General features: G+C 56.8%; 1 protein-coding gene across 3 annotated transcripts; it reads right to left on the bottom strand.

Moving 5' to 3' along the window:
* Positions 1-874: 874 nt before the first annotated feature.
* Positions 875-9,861, bottom strand: SSRP1 (structure specific recognition protein 1). Of its 3 annotated transcripts, none has more exons than XM_012725647.1 (17): positions 9,631-9,861; positions 8,726-8,852; positions 8,132-8,317; positions 7,572-7,677; positions 7,114-7,304; positions 6,800-7,030; positions 6,548-6,651; positions 6,330-6,458; positions 5,883-6,104; positions 5,227-5,299; positions 4,672-4,810; positions 4,489-4,534; positions 3,036-3,165; positions 2,450-2,620; positions 2,217-2,305; positions 1,519-1,705; positions 875-1,310 (listed from the first exon to the last, which is right to left on the bottom strand). In XM_012725647.1, exons 2-17 carry the CDS (start codon positions 8,777-8,779, stop codon positions 1,239-1,241), a joined length of 2,130 nt encoding a protein of 709 aa, XP_012581101.1. In that variant the 5' UTR covers positions 8,780-8,852; positions 9,631-9,861; the 3' UTR covers positions 875-1,238. The 3 variants fall into 3 exon arrangements, with proteins under 3 accessions (XP_012581101.1, XP_012581100.1, XP_004682829.1); XM_012725646.1 differs by having other exon boundaries at positions 9,637-9,861; XM_004682772.2 differs by lacking the exon at positions 9,631-9,861 and adding an exon at positions 9,342-9,428.
* Positions 9,862-10,009: the final 148 nt, after the last annotated feature.

Genomic DNA, 10,009 nt, shown 5'->3' with positions numbered 1-10,009 from the left:
CCCCGGCGGGGCCCCGCCCCGGCACCGCCCACCGCCACGCCCCCAAACGTCTCATGCATATGCATACGCCGGTGAAAAACCGGGAGCCTGTGCAGAGCGCGTCTGATCGCATGCAAATAGGAGCAGCCCAGGCACTCAATTATTCATGAGTCTTGCATATGAGGGTCCCGCCCCAGGCTCAGAAGTAGGCGAAACTGACGCAATTCAACCAACAGCGAGCGCCCTGGCAAGACGGCCACCGAGACGGCTGCCTAGAGAGGAGACTGCCTTGGGACGGCTCGAGCCGCAGCACCATAGAGTCACGCCCAGAAAGAAGGTAGCCGGTGGCGGACTGCAACAGCTCTCGGTGCAAACGCCCGATAACCCGCCCTACGCAGCCACCCCAGGTGTATAAACTCAGGTCTAGAGCCACCGTTAGACTGCAAGTTCGTTCCTCATCAGTCCGCTTCTCTCTTGCTGTGCCCCTTCCCAGATGTGTGTTCTTCCCAAATACTAAATACGCTTAACTCCCGTAACTCATCTCCCCAAACTCAGGTTCAGGTTTCCACTGCCCCGGCAGCGGGAGAGCTAGTCAATTCTGATTCCATTATCTCAAGCATTGGAAGACCCTTGCCTCATCGGTGATTAAGGATGGAGCCTGCCAAGAATGCCTGCCTTCGGTTGGCTAATGGAGTGAACTGCCAGGGAGAGACTTCCTAATCAGATCAGCTCTCATTTCTTCACTCTCGGGTGGCCCATTCCCGCAGAATAGGGTGAAAACCAATGCTGGTCCAGCCGGGAACAGAACAGGCTGTACCTGGACACCTCCCTCCCAGCCTGCCCGTCAGAGTGGTGTGGTAAACAGCACCAAGAAAAGTACAGACATGGCTTCCAAAGTCACTTCCCTTTTATTAAATGTTGATTTTTTTTTTCCACAGACCAGAAATACAAAATAAATGTAGAAATAGGTCCCAGTTAGGAGCTACAGGCCCAACCTCACGACTCCACTGCAGTTACGTGAAGAGGACAAGCAGCAGCTGTATCCCAAGGACAGGATTTGGATACTGCGCTGCCCTGCCTTCCACCCAGTCTCTCCCAAATTATAAAGAGCTCTCCCGGGGAGTGCATAGGACCAGGAGAGCTTGTTCAGATGGCACAGAACTCAAGGACTACATTTCATAAGGAGAAACAGGTACCAAAACATGAGTGGGGAGCCTGGGGGTGGAACGGGGTAAGTCGAAGGAGAGAATTTTCCTCCTCTACTCATCAGATCCCGATGCCGAGTCTTCTGAGCTGGGGGGCGTACTGGCTAATTCCTCTTCTTCAGAGTCCTGAAAACCAAAGGTCTCTTACGGAGAAAGCCATGGTCGCGTCCCCCACCACTTTTTAGTGGTGAAGGACCCTCAGTTCATACACCTTCTCCAAACTCCAGCACTCAGAATGTCCAACTTGCCCTTCCCCCATCTCATCACCCTCACAGACACACCACAACCCTTACCTAGAAACATCCCCCACCCCCAGCAAAAAACCTTGGCACACCTCACTCCGCCTTCTCTTCTTTTTACTCTTGTTCTCGCCCGAAGAGCTCTCGTCACTGGACACAAACTCTTTGCTCTTGAAGCTCTCGCTTAGCTGCCTCGACGAAGACTTGGAAGATGAGCCCCTGGAGGGTGTTGACTTCTTCTCCATCTTCACCTTCACTTTCTTCTTCTTCTTTGACTTGTCCCTATATTAGCAAGAGGAAAAGGTGGCTCAGCCCAGATTCTCCGTCCTCAAGGCCAAACCTCTCCTGGCCTGACCAGGGCCCTCCCCCTCCCAGCTATAACATCATTCCACCTACACATCAACCACCAGCCACACCAGCCCCAGCACCCCAAGGCCAGTACCCTAAGTCAATAACCAGAAGGATAGAGGCCACAGCCCAAAGTAGCCTCATGAAAAATTTTTTTCACATGGCTTGCTTTATTGTTGAAAACACATGTGAATTATGCTGCATAGTCATTTTTTTAATCTCCCCTCCCCCACTTCCTTCAAGTAAAACCAACCCTCAGGGAAATGACTTCAGGAATTCCCGAGCAGGTCAGCTATACTTGCTCAACTGCCTATCCAGGTTTGATTCACATCACACTACTGTGGTGAGAAGCCTGTTATCCGAATACCCCAATTCTCAACTTGGACCTACAAAATGAGCTGCTCCCCAAATGTAGTTACTGGGTCATTTTGTTCCCAACACTTACCTCTTAGAAGACTCACCCCGGCCCCCTTCATATTCTTTCATGGCTTTTTCATATTCCCTCCTGGCATCTTCTGCCTTGCGATCCCACTCCTGTTTCACACACACAGAAAGCATATGAGAAGCAGAAAACCTATTCTGGGGTGGACAAAATTTACACAGAAAAGTCCCACCACTGGCCCCAGCCCCCTCCAGCACTTACAGGATTAGCCGCTCCTCGAGTCTGCTGCCACTCACCTCTTTCTTCTCTTTGGACATTCCCTTCCAGATCTCGCCTGCCTTCTTGGAAAGATCGGTGATACTGATGCCGGGATGGTCTGATTTGATCTTCTCCCGGCTGGCGTTGAGCCACAGCATGTAAGCAGACATGGGCCTCTTGGGGGCGTTGGGATCTTTGCCCTTCTTCATCTATACAAGGACCCAAAAGTCTTCAGTCATCTATTTGCCACTTATGCCCCATATTCTCCCAAAGACATTACCAAGCTCACCTGCCTGTGGGAAAATGGAGAAGGGACTCAACTGTGCCAAGCCTCACTTAGACCTCCCCGAGGGCGAGTCCCCATCTCCTGCACTTTAACCCCAGTGCTGAGCACTCAAGGCCCCCTTCCTTGGGCTCCTGGGACAGCAGCCTGTCTCCTAATTCAGATCTCTCAGGACCAAGAGAAAATAATTTCCAAGAGATTCTCCTCAAGGTCATGATCACTGGCTACACCAAGCAGTCCCAGGAGGGCCCGTCAGCAGGTCTAACTAGTGGTGAACAGTGAAGGCAGGGGCTGGGTTCCCCACCGCCCTCCCACCCTCCTATCTTGGGGAGAGCATGCACCTCCATAGGCTTCTTGCGGCTCTTGCGATCCTTGGCCATCTTGGCCTTTTTCAGCTGCTTCCGTTTCTTCTCCTCGCGGTCACTGTCACCCTCATTACTGGAGGAGCTGGCAGAAGCGTTGCTGTCGAACCTGTCAGAGAGCAGGGTTTACACTCTGGGCGAGAACCCAGCACCCACGGCCACAGGACAGGAAGAAAACATCCAAAGGCGGCAGCTGCCCTGACAGGGAGCGGGAGAGACATGGGACTGCCTCCGCCACCAGCCCCCACCCTGCTTCCTCCCACTCCCCCACCCCCCACCCCGACCAGCCACAGCAATGGTCACTTGTCCAATAATCAATGAAAACCCAACGAACCAACGGGCTTCCGCTCTCCTGGTCACAGCCTAGCGCAGTCCCACTCTATCCCCGTGAGTCCAGGGACAGAAAGGCTGTGTCTCATTCTCCCAGCCGGAGTGGGCCCCAAGTCTGTTCCTTCAAGTTTACCATCTTAATCTACCCCAGTCTTCTGAGGTCAGATGACTAGCTAGGAGCGGGCACAGCAGCTCAGTGCAGCCTAGTGCAGAGCCACGTGCGGGGCTGCCCACCTCCCGGCCGGTGCTCGGCAGGTCGCAGGTGTTGTCGCCTGCTTCGTTTCCTCGTCTCCGGGAGCAGATGGCAAGAGGAACTAGTGGGCTCCTGCACGTTTTGTCTTTGTTTTTTTGTGCTGCCAACTTTCATTCCCAATTCTCCTGGGTTGAGAGTCCCACTTTTCTTTCGGCCACCACCCTGCCTCCATTCAGGAGGGGCTCACCCTACACACAGGCTCTAAGGACTCAGCTCTGGCCCATCAGAGCACATCCTGGAAACTCAGACTCAGGAAGGGCAAGTAACACCGTGCACTGCTGCTCTGAGGAGGCACTTCTGGGTGTTAATCCACAGGGGTCAGCCTGCCCACCGCTCCTGAGGGTCATCCGGCGCCACACCGGGCAACCCTATCTAAAAATAAGGAAATCAGAAGAAATAAAACAGATTCCCCAAAACGTCTGAGCACCTCGACCCAGGTCCTGAAGCCCTGAACGCTCCCGGTACATGACCTGATAAAATTCCCTTTTATGCTAAGTCAACGTGAGCCCCTTTCCTAAAGCGGCAACCAAGGGCCTTGAGCAGTAGGCACAGACAACGGCGGCTGTCTTACAGGCCGCGGTCACCCACAGAGCCAGGACCCCGGTTAGTGAGGCAAGCGTGGCTGACTCCCATCCTCGCCCCCCCACTGGTCTGGCTTCACAACAGGCCTCACGCTTCCAACACCCTTGGCAATTTTCGCAGCAATTTCATTGTCATGCATCACCTCGACAGAGGCCACTTTTCCACCCTGGGTCAGTACTAACGCTGGCACGTGACAAACATCCAGAAATCTGGCCCCTTATGCTGAAAGCCACCACCTCACCCCCATAAAGCAGAACCAAGACTCACTCTTCTGCCACATCTTCCTCCTCTTCACCTGGGTTAAACGACTCATCTACAACAAAACAAAACACAGGCCGCATCAGCTCTGCCCCGCCCCAGTGGGAATCTGCCCCTGACCTGGCCCCCTGCCTGACCCCTGGGCGAGCCCAGCCCTGCCCTGGCCGCCCGGCACCGCCAAGACTAGCCCACCAGTTTCTTCTCCCGAGTCATCGCTGCTGTCGTTGGCGTTCTCCTCCCGGATCTTGCCCTCCTCCTTCATCCGCTCTAAGTAGGCATCATGCTGATCCTCGTCGGAGTCGGCATACTCGTCATAGCTTGGGTTCATGCCCTAGCCAGGGAGGGGGGTGTGAGGGCCTGCTCGCACTGCACCAGCACCCCTGCACACTCCAAAGCACTCCCCCATGCCTGTGAAAATCAAAGCAGCAGCTCCCAGAAGACCCTGGGCTGCATTGTCCACACACAGCCAACGTGCAGGGCCTACAACCGCCAACTTCCTGCCAACGGGTTAGTCCAAGCCCCGCCCTCTCCCAGCCCCACTGGGGGCGCCTGAGGGACTACGGAGACTGCTCTAAGGTCATGCTGAGGAAACCTGCACCAGGAAGGGGGCAAGGGTCACACGCACCTCCTTTTTCTATAAGGGTAAGAAGAGAAGAGAGAGTGAAAAAGCTGCCAGAAAAAACCCTGCCCTCTTCCCCCTTCAGAAAGAACAAGAGAGGGGCTCATCCTTTCCACACACAGAGGTACCTCTTTCAGGCCTCGGTTCTTGATGTTGAGTTTTTTTGCATTGACGAAGTCAAACAGCTTCCCGTACTCTTCCCTGTGAGCGGAACGCGCGTTACGAGGCAGCAGGAAGGTGGGGTGCGCCACAGCCTGCTGACACCACAGGCAGGGACAGACTGCGGGCCTGACTCGCTTGACCCCACTGCGCAGCCCCACGGCGCCGAGACCCTAGTCTCCGAAGAGAGCCCGCAGCTCTCAGGCGCTCTGGAAGGCGGGGAGGGCTGTGCAGCCAAACACGCACAGAGCTGACGCGGCTGGTGGGGAAGGGACATTTCCCTCTTTACTGGTCTGAATTTCACCACCTCACAGGATCACAGCATGAGCGTGACGGGGTCCGTCAGACATCTAGCCCACCATGAACACATAATAAACATCAGCTGCTGTCTTCTCAGGCACAGAGTTCACTCCGAGAGAGAATGAGCGCACATCCCCGTCACGGGGCGTGCAGGGAAGCAGGTCTGGCACTGACCCAGAGCTCTCAGAAGCTGAGGACCAGGCCAAAGCGTATGCAACAGAGACGCTCCCCAAGGCCAAGTGCTCCGAGGGGCCGGACCGAGTCCCAGGGGAGTGCGGGTGGGGAGAGGGCCCAGGACGCCGCAGTGGCCGGCAGAGGCGCCCACCTCTCGATGCTGCTGAAGGTGTACTGAGTGCCCTGCTTGGTCTCGATCTCAAAGTCAAAGGAACGCGTGGTGGTGGTGCCACGGGCAAAGTTGACAAAGGAGATCTCGTCAAAGCGGATGTGCACAGGCGGCTTGTGGACATAGATGAAGCCCCGCTCCAGCGGGTACAGGAGCCCCGAGCTCGCCTTGTAGGAGCAGGTGATGCACTGGGCCCCTGAGTGCCTGGTGGAGGGACCAGAAGCCCAGTCAGTTCAACCTGAGCCCAGGCGGCGCGGACCCCGCGGCACCTGGGTCAGCAGGACACCTGCACCCAGCTGCCCAGGACAAGCCAGACCCATGTCTCAGCACAGCCAACCGCCTGCGGTTGCGCTCCCACTCCAAAGGGGCTCACCGGGAAGAAGTGGCCGGCCCTGCCCGCGCTGGCGGAGATGCCAGCCTGACCCTCACCCCTGGAAGTTGCCTGGGACTGTGATCTTGCGGTTCACCAGCGCCTTCATGACCCGGCTGACCATCTCGTAGAGCGATCCCGACATGTTCTTGGTGAGCCGCCCCTCGAAGCGCTTCTCCACCTCTTCCCTACAAAGAGGAGAGCGAGGTCACGAGCCCTGCCACCTCCTGACCGCATGCCTGCACGGTGGCAGGAAGCGTGTCCAGGGAGCACTCACTCATTCATGTTGAGAGTCAAGGCGATGTCCTCATCCTTGGAGAAGAGAAGAATCAGGAAGTGGTAGCGGGTCTGGCCCTGCTTGATGGGGGGATCCAAGCTGATCTGGTGGGAGAGAGCCCAGGTGGTTTAGCGCCAGTCACGCCACATGAGCTTACTAATTAGCTTGCTGATTAAATAGCTAAGCACCAGTGGATCCGTCTGCTAATGAGTCAAAACCCATGACAACCCACTTCCAGTGGTTTCTGCTCACCACAAAGAACATCTGGCGCTGGTCCTTGTGGGGCAGCAAAAAGAGACGCAGCACAGTGGTGTAGGGGATCTTGTAGTCGAAGGTCTTGCCGTGCAGGTGCAGAAAGGTGGGGTAGATCCGAATGTCGTACCGGCCGCGGGGCGTCAGACACTGCAGCTCCCGGAAGATGCAGATGGCGTCCCCAGTGGCCTGGATCACGTCTGCCTTAGACAGCACGTTCTGGGCAAAGGCCTGCCGGATACACGGTGGTTACTGAGTAGCAGGGAGGCCTGCTCAGCACCGTCCGTTCCCAAGGCAACCAGGGAAGGCCTCACCTCCACAGGATCCACACCATCCTCCTGGGTGGGAGGCACGTAGAAGCGCACCTCCATGAGAGACACCTCTGCATCATCATTCTGATGGAATTCCAGCGTCACCTCGTTCTTGCCAGTGGTGCACTGGGACACGTTGCTGAGGGGTATCTCAAACACTGGCTGGTCGCCAATGTCAAAGGACAGCAGCTGCCCTGTGAGATGGGGGTTAGCAAGTCACAGCACCTTGCCCCAAGTCTGCATAAACATTCCCACCACACTGGGACAGGGCCCTGGCACCACTATGTTCATGCTGAACCCCAAGCCCAGGCACAGCGCCTGAACCAATGCTGGGCCTCGCTAAATGCCTGATGAATTACAAACCGACAGGATGTCAGAAGCGGTGGCAGAAAGAAAGCAAAACCAGGCAAACCCTTCCTCCAACCTTCTCTCCCAAAACCTCAACCTCCTCCAGGACTCACCACCAAATTTCACTGTTCCCCAATTCCAGCCCTTCACACAGAGGTCCTTCTCCATTAGCTCAAGGCGATAATGAGTTTTGAAGAAATCAGAGAGTTTCTCAAACTCCTGCGGGTGAAGAGAGAGAACAATCCCAGTAAAGGCCAGCAACCTCATTCTACTTCTGAGAAACTACTTTTTTTTTTCCCCCAGAAATGCATGCCGCTTAGAATCTCAGCTGTAAAATTATTTAAAAGGCTATTGAAAGAGGTGGTCGCTGCGGGCTGGATCTCAGGCTGGGAGAAGAGTAAAGGCAGTGACCACCTGCTATGGGCCTCATGATGTTTCCTGACCTTGTGCAGACACTGCTTCAGTGAAAGTGGAAATGAAGTCTTTAACTCGAGCAGTTCAAAACACAAACACACAACTCAAACTAATGCATCTGGTGAAGACAGTGAACTGAGACACAGACATTGAGCAGCAAGTACCAAAAAACCGAAATGGTTGAAAGTCTTCTAGAAGATTCAAAATAAACAGCACATGATACAGTATACTGGGGGCCAATGGCAACAGGGCACCTCACCGATTCTCGGAAGCCGTCGTATTTGTAAACATGGCCATTCTTCGTGAGCAGTTTGAGTCCGTGGCCCAGAGCCACGCGGCGCCAGATGCCTTCCGTCAACTCTCCAGCCTGGATGTTGTCCACTTTGCCAGTCTTACTGTTCTTGAAGATGATGCCCTGGCGGCTCAACCTCAGCCGACCATCGTTCTGTGGGAAAGACAGGCCCAAATGCACAGGAATGGACTGCCAGGTACAGTTCAGCCCAGCATAAACTCTGGGCAGGCCAGGCTCTGATGCAAAGGCAACAGCTAGAAGTAGTGAGGGGTGTTAAGAGGACCGTAACAAGAGAAAAGCAGCCAAGAAGTGTGGGTGATCCTGGCCGAGTCCAGAACCTTTGCACGTTCTCAGATGCTGGGCTCTGGAGCCAGCAGCACATACTCAGACCCTGCAACTTGCTAGTTCTGCCTCAGGAGGGCCTTTTGCTGGGGGAAGGCAGGTACAGGATATATTTCACTGCTTTTCTAAAGAACATCATCACCAAAGCAAGCTCTTGCTGAGGGACAGAATGTCCCTTCCTCTCTCCCCATCGGTACCAAGAGCCCACGTCTTTCTCACCATGGAGCCTTTCACCTCCTGGTAGACATCGTTGAACTCCAGTGTTTCTGCCATGCTGACCCGCCCCTGCTGGCCTCAAATGGGAGCCGGCCGCGACTTCCTGGATGGGTCGGCAGCTACTGGCAGGCTGAGGATGGGAATTCAAGGAGGCAGATTAGCACGGAAGTGAACGCCTCACTCGGCCTAGGCGTGAAACCAGTGGCCACCCTTGATCTGGGGCTGGGATGCCTCAGGGCCTCCGCTGCCTGGGAACTTACCTCCAGGCGGGCTCTGCGAGCTCGAGGGGCCAGGCCCGGCCGTGCTGGAAAGCCGGGCCTGGAGAAGGGCTTACACCCCAACCAGACACCCGGCCGGGCGCTCTGACCGGCGCCATGGCAACCAGCAGCGGAACTCGCGGTCCTGCCCGCGCCCCGCACCTCGCCCGCATCCCTACCCGGCCCCGATCTCCCACCCAGCGCTCCCACGGCGCCGCGGCCCCAAACCCACGATCTCCCCCCTCCCGCTAAAATGGATTCGCCCGCAGCCCGCGTATTCGAACGCGGAATGGTCCATCTCTGGCGTTCGGCGGGGGAGCGGGGTCCGCGCCCTCTTGGGGCACGGGACGGCCACCACCCACCTCCTCAAGCTGCAGGCTCGCGACGGCCCGAGTGCGGGCGGTGGGCACGCTGGGGGATGCGAGGGGGGGCGGGGACACGGGGGACTGGGGGGGACGCTAGGGGAGCTTTTCCCGCGTGCGCGGCCCCGCGTCCCGCCACCGGAAGTTGTGTGGAGATCATAGAGACGCCGGGCTGCCTAGAGCGACACGAGCCCGGCCGGCCTACGAGGCGGGCGCCTAGAGCGTCGGCAGCGGTGGAGGACCGCGGGCGGCCGAGGGGCGAGGAAGTGCCACCCTCGGGGAAACTGACCCGAACCTGGGAGCGCGCGGGGCTCTCACGCTCCGGCACTCTATTTCATCAGACCGTCCGCGGAGGCGTGTGTAGATGTGGCTGAGCGAGGCGCCTCCCTCTGTCCCGCACAGCGGTGGTTTCCATGGAGCCGAAAGGAGCTGGCGGGACTGGAAGCTGCAGAGCGGTGGTCGCCGCGCCCCGCCGCCCCTGCCGCGGAGGCTGCGGCCTCTGGACTGGACGGGACCGGAAAACTTCAATCCCTCCCCTACCCGGCTGCATGGGCCGCGCGGCAGAGGCTGGCAGACAGCGGTATCGAGTTCCAGTGCTGGTGTCAGGTTCACTTTGGAGCCAGAACTGATTGGAAATCACATTAGCCTGGCACACACGCGCCAGCGCC

This window comes from Condylura cristata, unplaced genomic scaffold (assembly GCF_000260355.1).
Source record: "Condylura cristata isolate star-nosed mole 26May11 unplaced genomic scaffold, ConCri1.0 scaffold00015, whole genome shotgun sequence".
Lineage (NCBI taxonomy): Eukaryota > Metazoa > Chordata > Mammalia > Eulipotyphla > Talpidae > Condylura > Condylura cristata.
The sequence above is the reverse complement of the archived record's forward strand: the minus strand, read 5'-3'. Positions and strand labels throughout refer to the sequence as shown.

Coding starts and splice junctions, on each gene's coding strand:
- SSRP1 (XM_012725647.1), bottom strand. CDS start 8,779: ATGGCAGAAACACTGGAGTTCAACGATGTCTACCAGGAGGTGAAAGGC. Junction 7,031..7,113: donor ATGGTGTGGATCCTGTGGAG/GTGAGGCCTTCC, acceptor TGTATCCGGCAG/GCCTTTGCCCAGAACGTGCT. Junction 6,652..6,799: donor AGCGCCAGATGTTCTTTGTG/GTGAGCAGAAAC, acceptor CTCTCCCACCAG/ATCAGCTTGGATCCCCCCAT.